This window comes from Manis pentadactyla, chromosome 8, assembly GCF_030020395.1.
Source record: "Manis pentadactyla isolate mManPen7 chromosome 8, mManPen7.hap1, whole genome shotgun sequence".
Classification (NCBI taxonomy): domain Eukaryota; kingdom Metazoa; phylum Chordata; class Mammalia; order Pholidota; family Manidae; genus Manis; species Manis pentadactyla.
In genome coordinates, this window is record NC_080026.1 from 118,480,011 (window position 1) to 118,507,029 (window position 27,019).

The window sequence follows — 27,019 nt, forward strand, 5'->3', positions numbered from 1 at the left end:
AAAAACCTAAAGCCCAGGGGGGATGGTATTAGACCTTTGGGAGGTGAGTCAGTCATGCAGGTAGAGTCCTTATGAATGGAATTAGCACCCTTTTTAAAAAGACTCTGGAGAGATCCTTTGCCCTTTCCAGAAAGAAAGTGCTGTCTACAAACCAGAAAACAGGTCCACTGAATCTGCCAGCACCTGATCTTGGACTTTCAAGCCTCCAGAACTGTGAGAAATTAATTTCTATTATTTATCAAGCCCCCAGTTTCTGGATTGTTAAAATGGCCTGGAAGGACTAAGACAGGTTTGTATCCACTTTTAATGTCTCATCTCTGATACGTTACACATTATGCTGACACAGGAGAAAGTTTTTTGTGTCTTGTGTCGCAGTCCCATTTCCTTTTCTAAGCCTTGTGAGTTTTGTTGTGCTATTTTGCAAAGTCAGGTGATTTTTAGGAACACACACATCACATAAAATAGTTGACAGTAGAGATGAATCCCTGGGGAAATTCCTGTCCATGAACGTTGTGAAAGCTCTTTTTCCTTAAACTCAGAAGCATTTATAATTGTTGTGAAGGTACAAAATTGTTTGTTTTCTACAAACACAGATGTTCTTCTAAGATTGACTTTGAACTAACTGGAACAATATATGGGTCTCCAAATGTTTCTCTTTCAGGTTTCAAATCTCAGAGAAGACAGGGTCTCCCATCATTCCCTCCCCACCCACCTCCATTGTCAGCCACTCTGTTCCCTGTGTTTATTTTATGTAGCAATATCTTAAAATTATCATATATATATATATATATATATATATATGTTAAATATTGTGTATGTTACATTAAATTTTACTTTACATTATCCACATTAGAATAAATGCTTATGAGGGCAGATATCTACCTTGTTAATAGTTGTGTTATCACCACCTAAAGAAGTCTGTACCACATATGGGTTAATACATATTTGTATTCTGTAAACCAAAGATCTCTTTTCATGTGTTTAACATGAATACTGTAACAGCAGTTTCCTTCTGTATGTCCATCTGGAATTATTTGGAGATTTCCCCCATTATCAAAACATCAGCCTAACATGCATTTTCAAAATACTACTATGTCTTAAGAGACAGGTAAACAAATTTCATATTGATTTTGAAACCAAGTGTAAGCCTTTGTTGTTCATGCTATTTTCCAACCAGTTTTATTTTTCTAAACTGCAATTATTTCACTTCAATTAATATCTAAGAATAGCTCCCTGAATACAGCTGCTTGAGTGGTAACAGAGGAGAAGGGAGAGGATGTGCTGCCTCTTGACAAACTGCAGTTGAACATGTAATTGGAGGTGCTAGCTGGGTAAGGGGATCTGGACTGAGACGGCGCTTCAGAGATCTCAGCTAAATAAAATGGACTTGCTGTCACCACAAAGCTGGAACTCCAGGCTTGAGTTTCAGCAAACATTTGTCTAGTGCCCTCTAATGGAAATGTCCAGGGCTAGAGGCTGAACGAGTAAAACAGAAACTAAAGATCCTTCCCAAAATGAGCATAGAATTCGCTGAGAATGGCAGGAAATGCACACATACACATAATACCAAATTTTAAATGTGTTGTTTAAAGGGAAGTCTGTGAAAGAATGTCACGGAGAAAGGAGCGCCCGCTTTTAGTAACCCGAGTGCCTTTGGGTTGTGGGCGGTTTGTGGGATTTGGTGTGGGCTGAACTTGACGTGAAAGAGGTGCTGTGACAGTTACCTGCCTGGGCTTTCTGAAGTCCTCGCCCCGCTTTTTCCCTGCTTTGCTCTGTATACCAGAAACCCATGTTTTTTGGGCTCCACGCCCCACAGGCTTGAAGCTGGATTTGGCCAGTGGGAAGCACTGGCAGGAGATGGAGGGCCAGAACCAGGAAAAGGCAGGCTCCCTTTCTCCACCTCCTCTCCCTGGACAGCACTGCTGGTTATGGCTGAGTCTCCTCTGTGGTTCCAACAACGGCCAGACACACCCTCCACGACTTCAGCTTCAGTCTGTTGGTGCTGCCTGAATCCTGGGCTCTGGGAATCCGGGCATCCTTCCAGCCAGGTAAGGTCGAAGCTTCTTGATGCTAATCTGGGAGTCACCTCACCTTCCCCTATTTGGTGTCTTGGCTCTTCAGTTACCCTAGCAAGAAATTCCCTGTATTAAACTCTATTTGCAACATCTGGTGATGTTTTTTGTTTGACTGCCCGTATCATTTGTGACACAGATGGTAAGCTACTCACGGTGTGTGAAAGCAGCATAGGCCCTGGCCTGGAAAAGAACGAAGGGCTGGAAGGAAGAAATCAGCCTGTGGGTAAGGAAGCATCAAGGCACCTAAAAACAACAGGAATGCACAGGCATGCTGAGCCCCTGCTGCGGAGGGCAGGCCATTCTCGGCCTGGCAGGTCTGGGGGAAGGTAAAGGAGGGTTTTGTTCCTGCACAGATGTTTCAACCAAACCTAAGGGCAAAATGTTGCCCAAGAAGAGATGCTATTTACATAGGCAAACCACACGGCTAAAAAGATTTGGGTCCAATCCATCTCTTTATTTCCCACCAAGTTTAAATCAGCAGTTTGGGACTCTTGGTAATGACTCGCCCACGCAGAATACCTCAACTGGAAGCTGTCTCCTTCCTTCAAATTATATGCATGAGGACACTGCAGCTTTGTCTGTTAAAATGCTTTGTTCAAGGTCACACAACTAGCATAGCCAGAAGGAGAATTCCACTGTCCTATTCCAGACTCAAGGCCATTTTTATACTATCATTCAAGCTTGTACCACTCCCCAGTTTCCAGGTCATTATACACAGGTTTGGTCCTTTGGCAACTACAAGGTTATTAACAATAATAACCCAATAACAATTATGGGTTTGTACCATAATAATTTCCAGTTTTGGGCTAGCAAGAGTGAGCATATTACTCATTCCAAAGTAAACAGTTTGGACTGATTTTAAGTAGGATGCAGTAATTTAATAATAAAGCAACAAACAGTACAGAGGCAATCAAAATTCAGGTAGAATTCAGGTAGCAGAATGTATTTGTTAGCAAAAACAAAAACAAACCAAAAACCTTGAGCCTGTGGTGTGAAATATAGTCTCACACAATTAGGCTTTATGAAATCCTATAGACGCATAAATTCTATATCAAGACTGAACAAGGTTTGGCATAAAATAAACACCCTGAGGCTGAGACTTTAGAGACATTATCTGTTTAATAAATATGATTGTAAAAGCAATAAACAAGAGCAATTATACATTACACTACATAGTATTTAACAAAAAAATACATCAAAAAAGTCATTTTAAAATTAGAAGTAGTTCCAATACTATAAGAAAACTTTTTTTTTTTAATCGGCTTCCTATAAAAATAAGTTGGCAAATGAGGGATTTCAATGCTCAGTTGGAATCCTGGAAAACACAGAACAGCTGCCAAACACCCCATTGCTCTCAAAGTTGCTGTTTGGAACTTCTGAAAAAAAGCAAAGCAAACCTCTGCATTTTGGACCATGAATCCAATCAGGAATAAGGCAAAGGAGGATATGTTGGTTGGGCAGTTCAGGTACAGAATGCACAGTTTGCCTTCTGAGATTTTAGAAAACATTGCAATACCAGACTTCCAGCTGGCTCTGAACCTTACCTTCAACACCCATCCCTCCCCACGCACTCCTCTGGCCTTGAGCCCACCAAATTCCTCACTGGGTCTGCATCTGCTGTGAGAAGGTAGGCACTTGGGTCCCTCCCATTTGTAGGCTCTCATTACTACCTTGTCTTTGGGATTGAGATGGAATGGCCTAGAACAGTGGTTCTCAATCACCTGAAGAGCTTGTAAAAACAGACTACTGGACCCCACCCAGAGTTTCTGATTCAGCAGGTCTGGGATGGGGGTACCCCAGATTTGCCTAACAAGTCTGAGATGATGCTCATCTGCTGGTCCAGGTACCACACCTTGAGAACCATGGGGCTAGATCCCCACAATGAGGTACCCTCTGAGCATAGCCTTGCCTCACTAATTTCCTGCAGGTGGGAGGGAGCTCTGAGGAGAGGCACATGAGGACCCTGGAGATGCTGAATCTAGAGCTGTCCATCTTTGGTCACTTTCCAAAATGCCAGGCATGTAGTTTCCACCTCAATTTTTAAGTAGAATGCACGAGCCCATTCTCCCTGTATCTTCACGTGTATTCATTTATTTATTCCTTCAACAAATAATTTTCTTAATACCGACACTAGGCAAGGCACTGTGCTGGATTAAGAGTGTTATTCCCTTTTTCATAATTTCCCAATCAAAATTAATTGGACTGCAACTCTGAAGACTCCCTGTGCTGTCTTGAGTGAGCCTCATGTGGTTTCCAAACATTTTGTCTTCCAGATTAAATTTGGGAGGCTTCAATTGAGGAGGATCAATGAGGATGTTTCCTATGGGATAGGAAGCCTGGCAGGTTGGGGATCAATTTAGTTCTGCAAATAGATGGCTGCCTCAGGCATAATCCATTTCCCAGATTCATACGAGGCATCCTCAACCATAAAACCTTCGGCTTGATTAACTTCTGACTGCACCTTTTGTTACTTCACCCTACCCGAGCTACCTAAAGGCAGGGGGCCAGGACCTTTAGGACACCCAGTTACCACCAGGGCCCTACTGCACCCTGTTGTTGAGTTGGGGACATCACCAGGAAGGAGGCTGCACCCTCTGAGTGATTTTTCAAAACTGCTTTCTCCTACATTTCAGAGTGGGCTTTGCCCAATGCATAATATTCCTGGGCTTCTGCTGGACATACTTTTGTTTCTTTATTTCCCTGGGCCTTTTCTCATGGTTGCTCTGGGAGAACTGGGATTTCTTCATGCTTTGAGACAATCCACTTTAGTCAGTCAGCTAATTCCTCCACTTTATGCTTATTAATTTTTTCCTTTGCTGATGCTATGATACGCAGAGATCAGAGAGCACACACATGAAATGTCTGGGATCATCCTACATAATCAAAATTTCATCCTAATATGAGACGAGACTGCCATACAATCTCAGACTTTTTGACACTCTTAAACACGAAATCCATTAACCTGCTTCTTCTTCTGGTTAAAATCTGTTTTATTTTACAAATATTTTTACTCTCTTGTGAGAGAGGAAATATTGGGTAATAGGAGGCAGCTTCCCTGCAACATAGTAACATGCTCAAAACATTTTCCACAAGAATCTTGTAGAATCTGACCGCAAGAGATTTTTGTTAAGGTGTGAGAATACCACTATCCATCTGCTTCCCAATGTATGCGGCCAGGTTTGAATCGCTTTGCATATATCAACTCTTTTACACACATCATTATGTTTCCAGGTGGGACAAGGCAAGGATATTTGGAAGAGGGAGGTTCTACAGGAGGAGACACAGGCTACAAGAAGCTGAACCCTGCAGGGCAGGATGCAGCTTGGTCAGTGTGTATGGAAGCTGGCATGCTCGGGAGTGCAGAAAACTGACGGATCAAAAACTAGTGGGCGGTGGGGGCAAGATTGGCAGAGGCTAGGCCAGTATTGGGGGAACGTCAGGGTTTATGTCCAGAATCTACAACAAGTCTGAGGAGAAAAAGTTGGAGTGGTTGAAAGCTGACTTGGGAATTGGAGGAAGAGATACAAAGACATCAACTGATCATGACCACACATGGATAGCAAACCAGCGAAAGACAACACAGTGCACAACTGGGATTCTGTTTTCTACACCATGTGCGGCAGGAGTAGGGAAGGCAGTCATGATGGGAAGGGGTGAGCAGGAAACAAAACTACAGTTCGACTCGCTTGCCCTCCTTCCCTACTCTGCCTGCACATATGAACTTCAACTCGCTTCTTGGCCCCTATGGCTGCACAGAATGCAAAAAGCAGCTTTGTGGCCACCGCTGGCCAACAGAGCTAGCAAAGACAACTTAGGAGGGGAAATGACAAGCAGGAGAGTGGAGCAGAGAAACAGCTCAGGGTTTCAAACTCCTGTGCATGTCTGTGTTTTATGAAAGGGGCTCGGGTGGCTAATCTGCCTGTAGTGCTAAAAGAGCTGTTAAATCTAGAGCCAAGGATATTTCCAAAAATACATGCAGATTTCCTTGGCCTTTATGTTAAGAATTTTCTATAAACACGACCGATCAGAAAAAAGAGAGAGAAGGAGAAGGGGGGAGGGGAGTGTTTTCCATTAAAATAGAGCACCTGTACACTGCCCCCCCACAAGCACGTTCGTTCTCCAGGTATTGTCCACATGCACAGGCTTAAAGCTAAAAACCCTTGTTGTCTGTGTCTGAAGAATTAAAAAGTCCAGATGCAGTGAGTGTTTGTTTGTTTGTTTGTTTGGATTTTGATTGTTTTTATTTTATTTTTTTTTTGTTTTTGTTTTTACTGGCGTCCTCCATTCAAACATTTACATAGGTAGGGATTTCTTTTGTGCTTTGATTCTCAGCAACTATGGAAATACTTCCTGGCAAAATAGGAAACAGAACAACAAAGGAAAGAAAGAAAACATAAAGTTAGTGGTCATGAAGGATGATGCACTTGACAAGAGCGAAATTCTTTCCTGATCAGCAGGTCGCCTGTAGCCTTTGGGGGTTTTCCTTAAATTGCAAATTGTGCCCCAGCAGATCCCCGCTTTGGCGTTGAAGGTGGAGTGGCGCGTCTTGTTCTTTGCAATCGGAGAGATGAGTCACCAGGTTGAGTAGAAGGGGAGGGAGGGGAGGGTAAAGCTACTCTCCTAAGAGAAAACGTGTAACACTTACTCATTTAATGACACTGGAAATGGAAAGGTGTCAGAGATTTTGCAATGTGCTGTGACATGTTCCTGGTGAAGGAGGGATTGCTACTTTAATAAAGAAAACACCGGCTGTGCTTCGTACTCCATGGAAATGGGATTGCAAACCAAATGACCCACAAAAATGCACTTAGAGGCTTTAGAAGTGAACAGACAGGGTAAATGCGTCTCCGGGCCTGAAGACAGAAAAGCCTTTTTCTTTTTAACCCAAAGCAATTACACATTTATCACCCTGTCTCCCCAAATAACGGAAAGCACACTGAAAACTGGATGCCAGCTGTGGCTGCGGTTATTATTGTTACTGCCCATCTGTGACAGTCGCTGCATTTCAAGTTCCCCTTAACACTGCCTCACAACTTTCCCATATGCATTTACAGAGAACACTGTGGTTCCGTTCAGGTACTCTTTTTTTCCCCCAAGTAACAGATTACAAATCTTAGGGAAGGGCCTTCTAGGAGGTCTGGCTTTATCACAGCAGAGTGAGGCAAGGATGGTTATATACTAATTGATCCACCATAGTCAGCAATGCAAGTTCTGGATGGGAACATTTCCAGCTTCAACTCCTGAGGCCACCAGACAGGAGGAAACAAGGGAAGAAATGGATCACAATGGTGACTCCATGCATTTGCCTAACTCTGGAAAATTTCCTCTGCAATAAACAGTGAGACTTAGCAATCACACCTGAGATGCTCTTTTGTGCCAGTGGATTCCCGTGCTTATTGCACAAGCAGAGTGGCTCTACTGGAATAGGATGAAGTCTATCTGAAGACTTCTGGTAGGAGGCAGGTAAAAGGATGTCGGCCAGCCTGCTCTGTAAGGTCTAATCCTCCACTGGTCTCTCTCAGGAAACCCCACTCCTGGTGTGTCCTGCAAACTTTACATCTCTCGGCCTCAAAATTCTCAGGTTCCATGTTGCTGGGAAACAGGTTTTAGGTAGCTGCTAGATTAAAAACAAAAACCCCAGTGTGATCAGTCTGTCCCTCTTCTGCTAGTGTCACTGGTTCACAACTCTTCCACCACAGTTGCCCTCCTTAGAGCTCTCTCGAGGCGAGGCTGCCTTGGCACTAAACATCCTGCCCCTCAAAATCCGCCCAGCCCTGCAGATCACCACGTCCAGCCTCTGAGGCCTGTCCTTCTCATATATTGTTAGAGCAATTCTTCGCTCTGCCCACGAACATTTTGACACCCAATATTTTAGCAAGGGTTTTACAAAAATAGTAATAAAACTCACAAGAGAAAAAAACTAGATAGGAGCAAGAAGGTGCTTTTTTTTCTCATTGCAATGGAAGGAAGCAGGGAAAGAGGCATCTTAGCTATTTCTCTCAGGAATGTTAGAGCAGAAGAAAGTGGTTATCGAGCCAGAAAGGGGTTAGAGAGAGTCAGCCATCGACTACGCGGGCTGGACAGCTATGGCTACTGGGAATCATTTACCTAGGAGCTGTGATTCCAGCTTCTCATCTATCAGCTGGCCATGCCTCCTTAGTTCAGTCTGAGGGACATGGGGCCTGCTTTCAGGGTGACTGACTTGACTGACCATCTCTCGTTCTTTCTCATTCTGCATCTGGGCATAAACATTAATCCCCGGGATCTTCCTAAAACATTAACAGAGACGGTCACTGCTATGCACGGGAGGCACGTATCACTGCAGCACATGCTTCTGAACCTGTCAGGGGGAAGGAAGAGGGGGGAGAAACATGTACGGAGGGACATCTACCTTTTAAACTTGTAGATGACGAACACCGCCAACCCCACAAACACCACCGAGAGCAGCATCAGCATGGCGGATCCACTGTGGGCGGGAGTGAGGTCCACCAGCGGGGCTGAGGGAGAAAACAAGGCACGGCCGTGAGCAGAGGCGAGGGCAGGCACGACTCCGTGAGAGGCTCAGCCTCTTCACACAAGAGGCATGGTCAGTCCTGGGAAGATGCAGGGCATCTACCTACAGGGTGTATGTCACACGGCTGGCATATGGGTGCCTTTGAGCCTGTCCCAGCCCCCAGGCTGTTCCAGCTGGCCTGCTCAAGAAGTGCAGTGGAGCAACTGAAGGCATAGTCCCTGAGGCCAGACTGCTTGGATTCCAGTCCTGCTCCACCATGGGCTGACTACGTGATCCTGGACACATTTAATGTGCTTATGTGGCAAGATGAGAAAAACAGTACGCATCTCATCAGCGTTTTGTGAAGGTCAAATGAGTTAATGAATGTAAAGCGCTGATTAACAATGCTAGGAATGTATTAAGTCTTCCCAAAGTATTAGCTGTTATGGCTATTGCTGCTTTTATTATTTCTAATTAATAATTGTAAAAAATATAATTGTTAAATTTTCCTGTATTCAGAATGCAAGCTTTTCCCACTGAGCAATGCAGATAACCAACCACCAACAGGAGAAGTTTAATAATTTATCCACATTCTCTCCCTCCTATCTCAGCAGTTGGCACATGAGAGAAAGAACTGGAGAGTAGTGGAGCTTGCTGGTAACTTTTGCACACAGGAAACTGATGGTTAAGTCAATATTTTACTGCTGCTCTGATGATGGAGGCTGGTGTGCAATCCTGTGTTGTCTCTACAACTTCCCAAAGTGCTGGCAGCTCCTGCCAGAAGGCACCAGCCTCTCAGATGCAATGAGTTCTCTAAACCAAACAGATGCCTTTGTGTCCACAAAAGACCAAAAGACTCCCCCTCCTTGAGTTTTTCCTTGCAGTACAGTTCTGGGGAACATCTCTACCTCCAAGACCTGCTCCGTCTCAGGATCGAACCTCTTGTATTCTGATTACTTTATTTGCAATTAATTTTCACCATCTCAAAGGCTGACATTTTGCATATACAGCACAGCTCAAGCAAAGACAAGACACGTGTACCCCTTAGAAACCTGGATGCTGACCTTTACCTTCCATCAATTTAAGCAAAGCTTGATATCCAGAAAAGCAGGTGACCTTTAAGCACCATTTTCAGTGGCTCTTCTCTGTTGAGAGCCAAGAGGGCAACAGTCTGGTCACCCAGGTACAAGCGTTCAAGGATAGGTGACTACGATACTCATGGTCACAGGCAAGGCTTAAGGATGCTGTTTCTCTGTCTGGTTACTGTAAAATGACATCGAGTCCCTCAATAGCCACTACTGGAAAGCATACTCCATATACCGAACAGTTTTGGTGAGAAACGAAAGCCAAGTCCTCTTTCTCAGGAAACAGGAAGTTGTTATACTAGAACCAGCTTTTAGGAGGCACTAAAATTAAGAAACTGCTGTGATTCTCTCTCCTCCATAAGCCAAATAGCATTTAAGTTGTGAAGTGCCAGTGTGTGGCCATGTGTGAGAAGACAGGAGCTGGTCCACTGCAGAGGAACACCCAAGGCAAACAGCCCAGAATGAGACAATAAAAGGCTCTTTCACTGACAGGCACCACAGTGCCATCATGAAGGGGTTCAGAATACTCCGAACTCACACCACAATGGATAGGGTGCCACTGGGGCAGAGAACACCTTCCATTTGTCATAGACATGATTGCAATGGACATTCACAAATGGAAGGCAGGGGCTATGATCTCCAATAAAGAGGTAAGAACAGTGAGGTGCTCACTGGTTAATGTTCCAAAGGACTCAGAAAGAGTACATGGAAGGATAAGACTTGAACCCAAATCAGCTCTGTCTCTCTCTTTCTGTCACACACATACACACACACACATACACATTTTCTGTATGCTCAGCTCTGGGCTCATTTCAGTGGGAGATATCAGAAATTTAAAAAGATATTTCTGAAAATGGGATTAAGGCTAAAACAATAGCATTAGAAACAAATTAAGTGACACAATTTAAAATATTAAATATTAAAGGACCAATTAGAATCATAGCTCACATGCTCTTAAACTTGGATGACATGTATATGTAAGTATGAATGGATATGTGTAGATGTATTTGAGGTATGTGTGCACAGAGAAATGAAGTCTCACGTACCCACCTCCCAGCTGCAGTAACCACCAAGCTACAGAAATATTATTTCATTTCTACCCCCATCCAGTCCCTACTACCCCAAACACTGGATTATTTTGAAGCACATCTCAGCTATCATATAATTTCCCCTGTAACTCTGAAAGATAAGGTCTCTTTCTCTTGACATTATCACAATACTATCATCACACTTAAGGAAATAATAATGGGCAGTTATTTCACAGATAATCTAATGCAAACCTTTAACTTTACAGGGAACAACTGGAGGCTCACAGTGGAGCTGCAGATAGTTCAGATAGAGGTAGGTTAGCTTTTTTATATGAGCTAAACCCTTAATTCTTAGCTGAAGGCCTTTCAGAATAAGTGGAATACCAGTGTAACAGAGCAACCAGGAAAAATACTAAGCCTGCTTAAAAGGGTTGGCATATGAAATGAATGGAACACCAAAGGGAGGGGAATTGCTTTGGCCAGGCTCTCACTGAAACAGAAAGTGAACACACAGTGCATGTACACACACACACACAAACAGACTCTATTTCCCTTCTCTTCCTTTCCTTCTCCTTTCTCTCCCCATCACAAGCTTCAATCTTTAGTTCTAAATCATTGCTCCTGAAATCATCACTCATAAACAAGCTGTATTAACACAGTCAGGCAATTAGCATACTATTTTGGGAAAGTAAGCTTCTGGATGCTGTGTTTTCCAGCGTGTGCTCCTCCTGGCTTGGCCTCCCCGCCTCCGCCTCTCAGTCACTTCCCAGAGGCAGGCGAGCAGGAAGCAGCAGCAAGAGATTGAATGCCATTGCTCTGTGTTCCCCGTCAGCTTCTGCTTGCTGATCTGTGCCTGCATATAAACAGGCCTATCACTGCTCCACAAACACCAGCTGCATTATCTGAGCGTTCCCAACACTAAGGTGTGTTTGTGCATATTTCGCTGAGGAATGGAAACTTGTGATAAACAGGCTTTACCTTGTCATGTGGAATTAGCATAAATTAATCCCTCTCCAGTTGCAGCCTAAACAAAGTAGGAGCATGAGGGAAAGTGCTGAGCAGCTTATCTGCTATTATTCAAGCACAACGTAAAACATGGTCACAGCAATATTGCAAGTGACTCGACAGTTCTGAGTCTGGGTGCTGGTACACATCATTCCTAAAGTCCTTCAAGGAACTCAGAGATGCACTGAATTATTATATTCTATTCAGGAGGACCTAGGGTGATTTTAACAGCAAAACTTACGGTAACAACCATCTTGAGAAAAGCGACTGATATACAGTGAAGGCTAAGTAAGTGGCCGCGCATTGCATGTATGAGAGCAGTTCCACACTCCATGTTTGGGATGAACTAATTGTTGTGTTCCTTTTTGGAATCAGATTTTGACTCTACCACTTATGGGCTAAGGGATGTAAACTGAACCTCAGTTTCCTCATCTGCATAATGGAGACACAGCACTTGTTTCAGAAAGTTATGAGGACAGAACAAGATGGCATGTTTGAAGCTCTGGCATAGTCTGGCACATATGCATTCCCATTATTTTTAACCCATCATATCACAGCTGTCGTATTTCTGGAAGTATATTCTATAGAAAACGAGCCTGGAAAGATGATGTGAGCATTCCACGGTCATATTATCTTGGGAACTAGTATATATGGTGTTCTCTATCCTGGAAATTCACGATGCTAAGCAGTATATTAAAAGTTCAGAGCAGTTCTGCAGGAAAGGAATTCATTTAACTTCACCATAATGTTTTGCAAAATCATTCAGCCCACAGGCCGTTTGCAGACCCGGTCCCACACAGCACACATTAGGAAACGCCTCACCTGGAGTCCCACTTTCCCCTTGGCTGCAGCCGTGCCCCTTTGCTTGGTTTATTTCTGAGTTTTAAAGTCAACGCTAGAGCAGCATCCCCATGGGAAGCTGAGCCGCATGTCCTTACTGCCCTATCGCTGTTTGTATTCACCCCCGTTCTAGCAAAGGGGTTTTCTGGAACACTCCTACCTGCCCTGTGACTCTAACTTTGAACTCTTACCACATTTCTAATCAAGAAGTTAGTGCTGCCAAGAAGTTGCGAAAGGAAGTTTATATATCTTTATTACCTTTTCTCCTCTCCTGCCTCTAAAGCAAATTCAAGCCAGGCTTCAGTCACATGCCTTGAATATCACAAAATCCAGATGGTCTGAAATCTCTTTTTCAAAATTAGGGTAATATGGGAATGGCACAGAGAAAGTTTATTTAGAGAGCAGGAAGAGTGGAATGGTTTTCATTTTTTACAGAGCCCCCTCACTTGGCCAATAGGCTGTTCCTCCAGTTCAAATCCACATCCGATTATGGCTCCTAAGGATTGCTACACCTTACTGACGTAACACCAAGATCCTGTGTGGGAATTCCAGGGAAGGCTCGAATGAAAAGCCTTGCTGCTACTTTTAAACTGAGGATGGGTCTTCAGGAACATCCCCACAGGGAGCTGAGGTCACCCGGCAGAGCAATGACAAAAATGGGTGCCTTATAGACCAAACTTATCACCGTAACCGATAGACAGGGAGAGAAGGACCCTTTCAACTTTCTAGGGTTGCAAATCCATGAGGAACCTGCTTACTTTGTATTTCTCAAAGTGTAGCTTACAGACCACCAGCACCAGAATCACCTGGAGAACTTGTGAAAGTGCAGTTTCCTCAGCTTCACTTGAAAACAGAAAGCAGTTTCTGAACATGGATCCATGACTTCTATATACCTAATAAGCTAAGAGACCCCTGTTACGTGCCCCAGGTTGGAGTGCTGCACAGTAGGCCCCACCCACTGCCACTCATCAACATCCAGTCCTTTAGAGTGTACCTGACCTCTGTATTCTCTGGGTCACTAAAACAAAACAAAAAGCACACTCCTTGTTTGCTAATAATAGCTCAACCTGGTTTTGGATCCAGGAAGAGTTTTCTAAACTACCTAAAAGCATTTCAAGCCTTCCCTATGAGAGCGGTGCGCCCAGGGTAGACTACTCACGTTACTGGATCAATTCTCTATCCCTCTCTGCGCCTAAGATTTATGTAATTTGAGTTGAAGTTTTTCCCAAGAGGTGAAATCTCACAGCTTGAATCTGGTCTAGCACTACAGTGTGATCTGGCAGGGGAATGAACTGGAAGCGATGGGGTGTCAATGGTGAGCCTCAAGGCCTGATGCACTGTGGCTCTCTCTCCTGGCATCCAGTCATTGCCAGGTGTGAACAAGCCCAGAGAAGCCTGATGGAGGATGAGAGGCCACATGGAGGAGAGCTTAATTAGCCCAACCAAGGCTGTTCTAGAGCAGCGCAGAGCCAGCACACCCGCATCATGTGGGACAGCCAAGCTAAGATCAGAACTCCCTATCCAACAATCCAAAGCCGATCATAGACACACAGTGAGCAGACACAACCAGAACCACCCTGCTGATCCAAAGACTCAATCAATAATACATGCTTATTGAGAAGCCACTGAATTTCTGGGTGGTTTGTTACATAGCTTACTAATACCTTTTAATTCCTTATTAATAATAACTAGCAATAATTTACTAATGCCTCTTCTCTTCAAAACTCTTTTCTTTCAACAGGTTAAATATCCAATTAGCAGTTTTTACCTTTTTTGCTCTACATTACCGATTCTTGCTATGGACTTCTGCTCCCCCTGCCAGGGTGGCAGGATATAATTAAGATAACCATAAATGTTCTCTTCTAAGCCAACACAATTTAAGAATGAAAGCGAGTGCTATTAAGGCTCATGCACACACAATAGGTATCACCCCAGACAGTCCTGGTTGCCTCAGGTATGCGAAGCTTGGTGTCTAAAAGGTGGCTTGTCCCGGGTTCTGGTATTTGCTATCTGTACTTTGTATGTGCTCTCCTGCATTTTTTTTTTTCCCTGCCAATTTCTCTGTACCATCTGCCTCACCTTCCTCTTGGGGAACTATATATCCTAAATCTTAACTACCATTTATTTCCAACCTGATGCAAAGCTGCACCCTGTTCCTGAGCTGTTTATCTAATCACTCTTCCCTGACCATTCTTTACCCAAGAGGTTCTAGGCACATTCTCAGGCCTGCACAACTCAGGACAGTGACCTGTAGTCATTTCAGGCCTTTTTATGGGCCCAGGAAATCTTAGAAAAAAATGGTGAAGAAAACATCTGTTAGAAGTAAAGAGCAACCTCATTGCTGGCACCTGGCATATTTATACAGGTATCACATTCATTTAATCCAAAAGGATATGTTTAGATATCTTGGTTATTACTTTATCATAACATCATAATGGCTTAATAACTGCCAAAAGCCACTGGGTCCATGCGTCTGAGAAACTGTGTAATTACTTGTGGAGGAAAAATATATTTATGTGGGGGGAAAACATAGAAGAAAGGAAAAATACCACTAGGATGACTTTATTCATGGAAGATTTATAAATGCTATTTGTATAGATAATAAAGCAACTGAAAGGACAGATATATTTATTGGCTTCAGAAGAATTTCACTAGCACTGATTTCATCCCTAAATAGGAATGTTACTGCCACAATTTATTTCACTTTACAGTTCAGAGTTCCACACCACCACAGTTTGGCATCTGCATCTATAACGATGTGGATTGGATTAAATTGTACTTCCTAAAGCTTGTCAACTAATGGTGATTCTGCCTTCAAGTGGAAAGGGTCTTTCTCAGTGTGAAACTGTTATGCAGAGTTCACGATGTGTCCTGACTAGGCTGCAATTCTGAGTTCCTTATTTCCTCCCACATTTACTTGTAACATATCCTGTTCTAGCAACTGAAGCCTGGAAATATTAATTCTCTAAGATCTCTGTGATAGTATCTTTGTATCACACCTGAAAAAGAAATTAAACCAGTCAGTAGCAACCACAGAGGCCAAGATAACATAACAGTTTTATTAAAAACCCACACACACCCTTGACAAAGGGCAGTTTTCCTAAATGGAACAGCTTAAACAAGCCAACTGCTGACAGACAGGAGGGGTGGGAGCAGGTACTGTGTATTATAAAATTTAAAAAAACAAAAATCAACGCAGGATTTGGGTCTCCTCCTTTGAGAAATATTATCCTTTGACATTTTTTTTATCACATGTATCCAAAACTTCAGAAGAACAAGTGACCCCAGTGGAAAGCTTAGGGTAGAAGGAACACCCTAATTCTCTAACATAGGCAGAAATATAGGGAGATGCAGATGTATCATTTTCTGCTCATGCTAGCACATTAATGGCATCTAGATAATGCCATTTGTTTAACTTTCATAAAACTCATGGCTATTCAATTACATCTGCCACTAGGATTCTGGTTAACACTTTAATCATTTTTCAACTGCTTCGTGGGCACAGCTCTTGGCTGGCCTTAGCCATTCATCTGGATTATGGATATAGTGTATCTCAGATTCAGAGACCTGTTTCATTTTTTTTCACTGACTCCCACTGTCATCTACCCTTTCCACCAATTAGGCTGGCTCCAGATAGGCAGAGAAATTAGATTTTAATGTTTATTACTAATTTCCTCCTATGCTTAATATCATAGGCCCTTCTTTTTTAATGTATGCCTGTTATAGGAGATGCCCTGAGTTGTAAATCAGATTTATTGCAGGAGACAGAGGGTACCTTCCCTTGTTATGCAGATGGACTTCTGTCCATGGAATGCTCTATACAGTGGCTGTGGAGACTGGTGAGAGGCCTGGATGCACAAGCATCATTTGGGGGAATTTGTTAAAAATGTAGATATCACTCCCTGATTCTGATTCAGGGTACGAGCAGTGAGGGCTCCCAAAATTCTCTTCTTGTATGAAGCTTCTTAGGGAAGTGCAAGGTGGAGTCAGGTTCCAGAACAGCTGTTTCACAGCAGGGAGTCCTATCCTGGGTTGCCCAAAGTTTTTTCAACTACAGAACAGGGTATCATTTATGCCAAATGTTTCAAGGGACCCAGTCACCCCCAGCTCTTCCAGTCCCTCCATGTAGGAGTCCTACCATCTAACTTTTTTGCTTGCGCCTCCCAAATAAAATCCTGTGAAATGTAAGAAATCCCTGATGTGCTGTTGTTTGTAATTTACTGTGAATCCACCTAGTCAGATTTTGTGTTCTCAAGGAAAATGTCAGTTACCCCCGACTTGCTCAGCCTTTAACTTTCCCCCTCACTCAGCATAAAAGAATTAACACATTTTTAAGCTGTTTTTTCCCCTATTCCCACTCCCAAATACAATGACTGAATTTACTTATGACTATGGGTCCTCAGAGCAGTGAAGATACAGAGTTTGATGGAGCTTGAAAGATTCGTACTAGCAACTGGGGCTTTAATTCATTATTTAATGTCTTCACCTGGGAATCTGCTAAAATGCAGGAAACTAAAACTCTTACTGTGTAGCCTGGTTCTGGTCTCCTCGCTTCTTGGTGGGGCTTTTCAATTATACGTTTTATGACATCAAATCCAATGTGAACCACTGAACTCAGCTTTGGCAACTAAAAAGAGGCTCCCACTCCTACGACTCCATCTTTATCAGATATATTACCATCTCTTAATAGTTGGATTGAAAACTTGTAAAATGTGTAAATATTTTGTTAAAAAGAGAAAGAATCATTGACTGTTACCCAAACCTATTACTTAAAAAATACTTTCATGTGTGCTCCTTCTTTCCTTGCCCATTTTATCGTGCTTTGTAATCTCAAACAGGCATTAATGAGAGTTTCTCACTGGCATGCATGCATGATCAAGAGTAGTTTGTAATATAAATGAGAAATCAAATGATGGCATATTTGGTTTCCCTGAATTTTATCCCTCTTTCCTCTGTTTATAATTTCAGCTCAGTAAATAGACCAGTTAGAAATATTGGAGGACATGTATCCAGCTGCCCACACCTGTCAAACTGCATCACTTCATGCATAAACCATGCGGCACCTTGCTGTACCTCTGCCAGTGTGTGTATTTTCTCTCCCTTTGGTGAACTCACATTCAACAGTAAGGCTCATCTTTACCAAACCTTCTGCATGGAATATTTTTTTATCCTGTTCATTTAGAATTTGTAAAGCTTCATGCAACTAGTATTGGTGCCTCAGGTCCAGCCACTATGGGTTGAGTGAGGGTCCTTATTCATCTCAGATCCCCGGGTGGACCACAGTTTTAAAGGAATAATTGCAAAGCGAGGCATGTGATGAATAATATGATAAATCTGAAATGGACCTTGCCCTTGAGTAAATTCCAAGTTGTTAGAGGGAATGAGAAAACTATTGGCATTTTAGGGGTATTTTCTTAAAGGCTCGGGTTTGTTCTTCCATAAACACCTAGTGTGATCAAATATTCTACATCAGATTCAGGGTATTCCTGCAAGCTTTGCTGGAAAAACTATCCCTAAGAGGATATCACACTTCTCACAATATAGAAGAATACAATAAGTAAAAAATAATATAAATAAATAAATAGTAGAAGGCCAGGGTATGAGCATGGACGAGAGAGAACTCATAAGACATATCAGAGAAGACATGAAGAAGGGCTGCTTTGTTTGATTAGGTCAGGATAGTGAGACCTAAGGTTGTGACCCTGACGTGTGTCATGAAGTGAGGCTGCTCTCTGATACTGGAAACACTTCTGCCAGACACGGGAGCAGCAGCATAAGGGTCAGTACATTGTATCTGCTTCAGTGTCTTTTAGGTACAGTTCTCTTTCCAGTCCTTCTCCCATTATCTCTAGGATCACTTGTTCTGGCACACAGAACTCTAACTTTCCTTCAACGTACCCATTCCTTACAATGTACATGTGAACAATTGTCATACCTCTTGGAGGGATACCTGACATGAGAAAAACACACAGGTGGGTTTTCCCTCGATGCTTACTGGGTAAATGAACGCAACACTCTACTAACCAGCTACTGGGGAGAGGTAGCATGTCATGAACAGGTTCACAATGGGATAAACTGAACCTGAAAGTTAACTGAGGAAATGGGATTTTTGAATATATCTCTACAGATTACAAATTGATTATCAAACAAATATCTATTTTGTAGCTGATATGTGCAAGATCTCTTCCAGGTACAATGGCGATTGTCGTCGTCACCAGCATCAGCATCAAACAGATACAGATTTTAAAGAATCCATGTGAGTTCAGACAAGGGATAAATGATGGTGAGGTAAAAATCTCTAGAAAGATGCCATGCAAATACTAGCATTAGGTTGAGCCTTAAAATACAAATAGGCTTAGGGGATGCAGATTGGTAGAGAAGTGGGGAGAACTATTCTGATCTAGAATAGCATGAGCAAAGACACCCACAGTCAAAACACCAGTGTTGCCAGTCTAATACCCAGCTTGATTGATTTCTACTCTCTTTTGCAGCTCTCCGGGTTATTTTGTGACAACACAGTCTGCTAAAGATGGATGCCAGCTGCCACCAGGTCCTAAAAGCCAGAGCTACTCAGGCCACGGCCTTCCCTGGACCCTTTTGATGATAGCCTCTCGGTTTCTCCCCATTCTAACACAATTTCAGATCTCTTCTCTGTGCAAAGAGAATTTCAGAAACATAGCTGTCAAGAGTGTTTAGGCCCTCAAGAGGAAATGCATAGACACAGAGAAGCACAGGAATGGCTAAGAACAAAACCAGGACTGTGGTCAAAGTTTAGCTCAGCTTAGATACCAAACTTAATGAATTCCCAAACAGAACATGTGGGGGGAAAACAAACTAAATTCAGTCTTAAATGACATGCAGGTATCTGGAAATGCTTACCTTGTGTTCCCATAAAAGCAAACAGGGAACTGAATTTGAAAAACAAAATAAGGCTAGTAAATTCCTAAAAGGAGACAGTTCTTTTTCCTTGGAGACAGCCCAAATTATACATTGCCTCTCTCACTAGCAACATGCTCTGGCTCAAACATTTTTAAAAGAAGGTTGCTGAACATCTGCTGAGCAATTAATGGAATGCAACAGCGTGCTGTAATGGTCCCTGGGAAGGTATTAGCAATCCTGCTTATGAGACATGAAATGTTGCAACCAGTGGTCCTTTCTCCCTTTTTCTCTTTTTAAATTTTATTTCCTCCTGTCTGCAGTGAGGATCAGAGAAAGGAAAAGGGAGCTGAGGCAGAAGTTCCCCATCACATACTCTCCCCCACTGTTTCTTCTTTTCTCCAGGTACTTTCCTCCTTTTCTTCCTAGCCATTCATGTATGAATGCTAATTTCAGCTTAATAAAAGAAACTGAGGCAAGTGTCTCAATCCATTGACCCCTCCACCCAATGTGCCAAGGTGTCTGTCCTTGTGTGAAAGGAGAATTCCCTCCAATGTCTTGGTAGTGCCCCGCACCCTGTTCAAATGCTTTTAGAAAAATCAGATGGCAAGAGCTAACTTATGAACCATCTTCAATGGGAAGCTGATTGCTCACATATTTTAATTCCTTGTCACAATCATTGAAGAATGCCAACCTTAACATGAACCTTGCCTTTTGTATGTGAAAGTCTGGCTGAGAGTGACTTTGCACCTGGGGGTATTGCCAATTCTAATATTACTATGACAAATGTGGCTAACCTCAATATAGTGAGTTTCCAATGCTCTTACTGTGTTAGCCTTCGACATTCTCTTCCTTGACTCTTCAAATTGGAGCATATTATCCATATACAAGTCTACATTTTCTCCAGTAGCTGAGCCAGTCATACAAGGAAGCTCAATAATGTCAGTTGATCAGGTTTGGAATTACTCTGCCAAAAGGCCCTGCCATCAAAACTAACAAGGGAGAAGCCTTAACAACCACAATGGTTGGAAGCTAGAGAATTTTCTCACTTTCTCCAAACTGGCCCAGTCTAACATCAGGCTTCTGCTTCACACTGCATCTTTATTTTGTTCCCTTGGTAACCTGACATCATGCGTATCTGTACTGCATGGGGCCCTCCCTCAAACCTCGGTGTGCTTACCTGAGCTCCCAGTAACAGACCTCCTTTTTGCTGGGACTTCTTCCCTGGGCACTGACTATTGCTCCCCAAATTCCCAGCTATGGAATGAACTATGATCATCAACAGGAGAAATTTTCCTGATCTTCTCAACTTTGCATTATTTTTGGTCATCTGGAACTTACACCAGTGAGATTAACCCTTCATGGTTATCAGGAATGGACTTTCTTTCTCACATGAAACTATGAATCCATGGACGCCTTGGCTTCAAATCTGTTTCAGGTTCTTGGTTTCCCTGGCCAACCTATTGGCCTAACCAGTTTCAGTTGTTAATCCACTTTTTTGGTCCCCGTTTTCCAGCTCTGATTCCAGCTCTACCAGGGACTAAGCAGGATAAGTCACCTTTTTCTGTTGCTTTTTGGGTCCCCATTAAGGCAAAAATGCCAAGTAAAGGGAACCTCCAGACTGACACCCTATTTCTGATTAGCGCAGGTACCATCTAGTCTTGTTATTGTGAACAGACTGGGATCCCCCTTTGCTAGAGCCACTGGGCAGAACCCAGGATCATAAAACTGACCTGCTGTTAAGTGGGCTGCGTGGACAAGGATCTGGATCCCGGGCTTCAGCTCAAAATGCACCGAGTTTTGGTTGAGCTTGTGGATCAGGAGTTCTGATATCTGAAAGATCAAGTGTCTCAGTCAGTGCCACCAAAGTTGTCATACCCACCATATACAAACATCTTGAGAAATATCTACTATATTTACTAAGTTGCCCCAATATTGCACCTGTAAATTATGAGTTTTATATGATTTTGAGGTTTTTTTTCCCTAGAATATATATATAATTATTTTTAAACCATGGCCTGACTTTACATCCTAATTGCTACAAAATAGGACAAACTATCAGTAGATTGAGTAATTCCCACTCTTAAAAAATTATCCTTTATTATCTTAGAAAAGTCACCCCCAGTTTTTTGAGAGAGCATTTGTTAGACACGAGAACTTTAAATAAGTCAGTATGTATCATTCAAATGTTCTGGTGAGATTTGCATACATTTATGTTATTTCTTGATGGTAGACTCCACCTTAGCTTCCCTCCCCTTTTCTAAACCATACTAGTCTAGCTTTCACAGAATAGCTTATTAATATTTACTGAATGGTTTAAGTAGAGTTCTGCTAAAATAATAAATCATACAGCTGAAACAGAGTGTAACCACAACTTTAGTGCTTTGGCTGATCCTTTCACATTAGCTGAATGCTCCTCCCACTGGCGCCAGTACTGGGAAGACCTGCAGGGTTCTGGGCCATGAAGTATTCAACCCCAACGTGGGGCAAAGAACCTTGTTTTGGTAGCAACAGTATAAAGTAAGGTTTTATAGACAAGGTAAAACTCCATTTACTCAGCTCAGTTTGCTCTCCTTCACTTACCCGTGAAAGCAATTCCTAAAAAGCTGTCAGAGAAAACCCACATTGTTACTATTTTCATCTGGACTCTTTGCTTATTTTTAATGTTCTATTCATCATTTTAGTATTTTATTTAATATGTTAACTGAGTCTAATTAGATGCTTTCTGACCATCATTCTGCTAAATTATTTTTTTTCCTTCTGCATTTATTGAGTTTCATTTAGTCCACTGAGTTGCCAAAATGACACCTGTGATCCTTCCATCAATTAACCAGGTTCTGATGGTTTTGTTCTGAGGCAGAGTGTCCCTTGCAGACCTCACTGATTGGTCATGAGCTGAACTGCCCTGCAGATGCACATCTTTGCTTAACAGCAGGAACTTGGATGACTATCAGTGACCTGTGGTTGAGCATCTGCGATTCAGTACAAGCGCAGCCTCTCAAATGTTTTCATTTGGAAAACCATGCAGAAAAACAAGTCTGTGAGATAATTTATGTTGAAAACAACTTTATTTTCTATATCTAGCTACTCTTTTTTCCTGGGCACTGGGAATATTCCAGAATGCTCCAGGTTTATGGAAAAGTGGGTTTCTAACGCAGACTGAGTAGAATGTTTTTCCTCTGTGTTCCCTAAGGGCTGCAATGCATACATTCCTATTTAATCTTATTCTTATAATTCAGTAGGTAAGGTCTTTATAAGAATATGACAGTGGAATTTTAGTAGTGATCAGTCAGAAAGGATTTGGCTATGAGACACACAGACACATGTAAATACACAAAATGTATATATATTTTTGTGAAATATGTTATATATGAATGTACACATATGTGCACACATATTTGTAGAAAAAAATACTTTAACTCAAATCGGAAAGACTTTTCAGAAGGAATTGCAGAGTCCATCAAGTGAACAAAAGGGAACTATGTATTTGCATGATTTCTCTTGCAAGAAAGATACTCTTTCAACCAATTGAAATATTTATTTCTTATTCTTGAAAACTTTTTTTCTCAAGTGAGGGATATAAATAACTAAAGCAGAAAATAAGAGTTCATCGGAACAACGTATTTCTAATTTATAATCTCTAGGAGAATCCCTTGTGAAAATAATTAACTTCCCAGATTTGTTTTGGTTTATCACATTGCTTCATTGGATTTATCTGTGTCTTTTACAAAATTAACCAGGCTATGCAAAAATAATCTGGCAGCAGAAAGTGTATTTCATGTATTTAACTTGCATCAAAGCACATGCATTAAAAACATACTTTCTGGGATAGAAATTATGCACAGAAACAAAACTAAATAAAATTTACATTGCATACACAAATAATCGCAATTAGAACCATGTGCTTCTCAAGTAAATGAGTTTGAAACGAACAGATTTTCATAGTTACAGAAGTGTTTATTCTGTATTGTTTTAAGTCAGATCATGACTTGTTTTATATATACATATATATATATATATATAATTTAAGTATATTATATAAGCATTGAACACTTTATATTGGCAAAGTTGTATATTTCTTATTATTTTTCTACCACAGCATGTCTTAGATATTAGTGCTGGTCTCTCCAGGAAAGGAACATGGAGCTTAAAAGACATACCTAAGTTTACCCAGTTAATATTTGAACAGTTGAGACCAGGCTTCAGTTTTGTTTAAGTCCTAATCCTAGGGCATTTCTATCAAAAACATTTTCCTTGAACCAAATGACGAGGAGAATAAGCAGAAGATATTTGGAAAAGAGGTCTGGCTGAGCTGGTTTGAGAGATTTTTTAAAAATGCAGCATATCACTAATTTTGCTGCCATCTCCTCTTCATCTGTGGAGCACACAACTTGTAATGCCAGTCCCATGTCAGCTGCCCAATATGAGCTACAGGAACAGGTGATTCGTGACCCTACCCTTAGGATTGCCACATTTCATTCACCAGTTAATATAATGCGTAATGTTTGGGAAGGTCTCTGGCTAGGAAATGAGTAGAATAAACTGGAATCCATAGAAAAGTCTGGCTAAATGAGAACAAAACCCCACATAATAGACTCCAGTGAAATAACGTGTGGTTGATGGAAAACTGAATCTGTTGAACAAGCTGAATGTATTTCGTTTTCTATCCAGTGAAAGTGTGTTTGTGTTAGAAAATTCCATTTATCCTTTGTGCTGCCATCCCTCTTCTGTGCTTCTACACAGTCCATTTTCTATTCTCCTTCAGCTAAATAATCATGATCAAAGAAACAACATATTATTGGTGGTATCTGCCCATTGGTAGAACATGCCTGTGAGTCAAATGCAACCCACACTTCACTTAAAATACTGCTTAAAAAGTCAGTGGGAACTCAGTGCAAATATTTGGAAAGCTGCCACCAAAACGATGTGGTGGGAGGGACCTGCTACAGGAAAATACCAATTCTCCTTGGCTTCTCCAGGATATAGGATATTTAAGTGTAGCAGTCAGAACAAGCTCAGTTAGGCTGACGTAACAATGTTAAAATCTCAGAGACTTGAAACAATGAAGGTATATTTCTTGCTCACACTTCGAATCCATAGTAGGCAGGCAATGGTGCTCTGCTTATTGTGGTCACACAGGGACACACGCTGGTGGAGCAGCAGCCACCTCAAATGTTTCCATTCAAAGCCCCAGAGGAGGGAAAAGGACCTTGCAATGACCTGCCAGCATTTGATTACTTGAGCTTGGAAGTGACACATATCACTTCTGCTCCCAAGTCCCTGGCCAGAATTAGCCATTTGGTTCTTCCCGCAGAAGAGACTGATGGGTACAGCCCTGCCATGTATCCAGAAGGCAGGGAGCTGGACGTACTGAGTCAACAGCAGTGGTGTTGACACACAAAGAACACATCTGACATCTAAACAATGTTTAATGAAACCAATAGGGGAAAACACACTTAGATTATTAGAATGGAAGTATCAAACATTGAAACATTACAAAGGAAGAGTTTAAGGACAACAGAGCAGTTGGTAAATTTATGAAACATGCAACCCAAAGAAGTGGTACAACTATGGATTCAAAATGGCCTTTGGCAGATTTGTTAATGACAAAGCTACCCTGGACCAAAATACTTATCTCTGAAGTTGGTTGGAGGGATGTAAACCCAGCTGAACATAGACAGCATTCTGGGGCTGAGGTGCAGAGATGTTTGCCTGTGATGACCTTGGAGCTGACCTAGCCCATCAGTCCTGATCCTGTTACATTATTAAGGTCCCTTCAAATAGCAGTTGAAGAATATTCCTTTAGAATTCAACAGAGGAAGATCTTTTGAATACATACAACATAATTTCTGGATTAAATCATGGGAAAAGCAGTGGAACTAAACACTAATTCTAGTTAGCACTAGCTCACTCAGTTCCCTCTTTCTCAGCACAAAAGAACCAGCTTGATTAAAATGCTTAATTTTCATGGATGACATAATGAGGAAACAAACAGGGCACATGTTCTTCCTTCTCTTGTGTCTCCAGCTCCAGCCCCAAGCTTCTCTGTCTCTCTCTGCCATATTCCTTTTGGACCAACTCTTACCTACTCCACTTTTCATTTCAGTTTCCTGCTTTAGCGACCTTCCTTGTAAATCCAGAGTATTTCTATAATTCACAACCTGTGTCAAGGAATCTGGACAGGGCAGAGTATGTGGGTATATAGGAAACAGTCTGAGATTACCAGTTGTATTTCCAAATTAATCTTTAATTGCTTCAAGTGCCGCCCATAGACTTCCATTACCAGGGGCACCGTGCTTTCTGGATTTTGGAGCCTGCATTTGTCTAATGTCTATGGGAAACAAACAGCTGAGGAGGAAATTCATTCTTGGGGGGTGACATTTTTTTCTACAGTCTTTTTAACATTTAAGTTCCTCTTAAATATTTTTGTGCCCTGTAAGGATTCTGCAAGACAACATGCGGGCTCCGTATCTCACAGCGCAGCACCACACACCGCCTCAACGCAGCATGAGGGTCCCCCTCCTTCCAGGAGAGGCAGATGCGATCTGCTCACCTCCGAGGACTCAGAGCTGCATGCGAGGATGGGAGGTGAGAAGCAGGGGGCCGGGGCGGCAGGATGCGCTGCCCCTGCTGAGGCCAGCTCAGGGCAAATGAGCCTTTCCCACTCACTGGAGATCTGAAATGAAGACTGGCAGAACCGTCCCAGCAGAGGGCTCTTGATTAACCCTGCCCACCTTATCCTGGTAACAAGGTCAAGTACTTCTCGCAGTTGGGGAATTTTCAATTTATTCTGGAGACAAGATAGCTCCATCTAAGCCAGCATTCCTGCTCACCCAAGAAAGCTATTTAAGGAAGCTAAGGGCTGGCCAAGAGCCCTGGGCTGGGGTCCTGCCCTCACAGTCTTCAGGGGCCATCTGGCCGGGGTCCCACTTCTCCCCCTGCTGGGGTTCTGGGCTGTATCCTTACAAGAAAGAGGCCAGAACATTAAGAGAGGGGATAGTTCAGCCCTCCCCAAGTCCCATCTGGGGTATGGAGAGCAGCCTTCGAAGGAGGGCGTTCCTTTCTGTTGTTCAGTTTTGCTTTGCATTCATTTAAAATGTCTGGGTAATTTTTTTACAAAGGAAGTCAGTTGTCAGTTGCTTTTACCTGCCTGTTGTTCCTTCTCCCTCCTTCACATTTTCCTTTGAGGAAACGTGTCCTTCTTTTTTCTCTGTCCATTTGGTCCTGAAGGGGCTTTCTAAACCCCTTATCCGGAAGGGGTGTACAACACCCAAGGTGTCTACCCCTCTGTCTACAGAGGTCCGTTAAGAGATGCCTGCTTCACCCAAGTCTGTCTGGTGAGAATGGTCCAGCAGGAGCTCTTGTGGTACCAGCAAGGGAGAGGCAGTCTTTCGGATGGGGTTGACAGACCAACTAACTGAAGCTGGGGCTTCCTGTGGCCATGCTCGTCTTCCTAAGTGTTGTTTCATGATTAGGCAGACTTCTCATGTAGCATCAAAGAAAAGAGATGGAGGAAGAGGGAGAGAGGGGAATGGTTTGATAATGCTCTTGAGTGGTGCTGAATTCATCCAGGTCTGAACTGTACCTTAACTTGGACTTCCCAACTAAATAAGCTCA

General features: G+C 42.4%; 1 protein-coding gene across 7 annotated transcripts in view; it reads right to left on the bottom strand.

The window, feature by feature from the left end:
- Window positions 1-872: 872 nt before the first annotated feature.
- SORCS1 (sortilin related VPS10 domain containing receptor 1) overlaps window positions 873-27,019 on the bottom strand; it is a 553,895-nt gene continuing 527,748 nt past the window's right edge. Inside the window, exons 24-27 of one of the 7 annotated variants that reach the window (XM_057506303.1) lie at window positions 21,136-21,235; window positions 8,467-8,572; window positions 8,184-8,344; window positions 3,187-3,451 (exon numbers count right to left, since the gene is read on the bottom strand). In XM_057506303.1, coding sequence (XP_057362286.1) covers window positions 3,372-3,451; window positions 8,184-8,344; window positions 8,467-8,572; window positions 21,136-21,235 — 447 coding nt within the window. In that variant the 3' untranslated portion in view covers window positions 3,187-3,371. Of the gene's footprint in view, window positions 2,127-3,186; window positions 6,696-8,183; window positions 8,345-8,466; window positions 8,573-21,135; window positions 21,236-27,019 lie in introns of those variants that run through there. The other 6 variants (XM_036906466.2, XM_036906467.2, XM_036906465.2 and 3 more) reach the window with 6 other exon arrangements.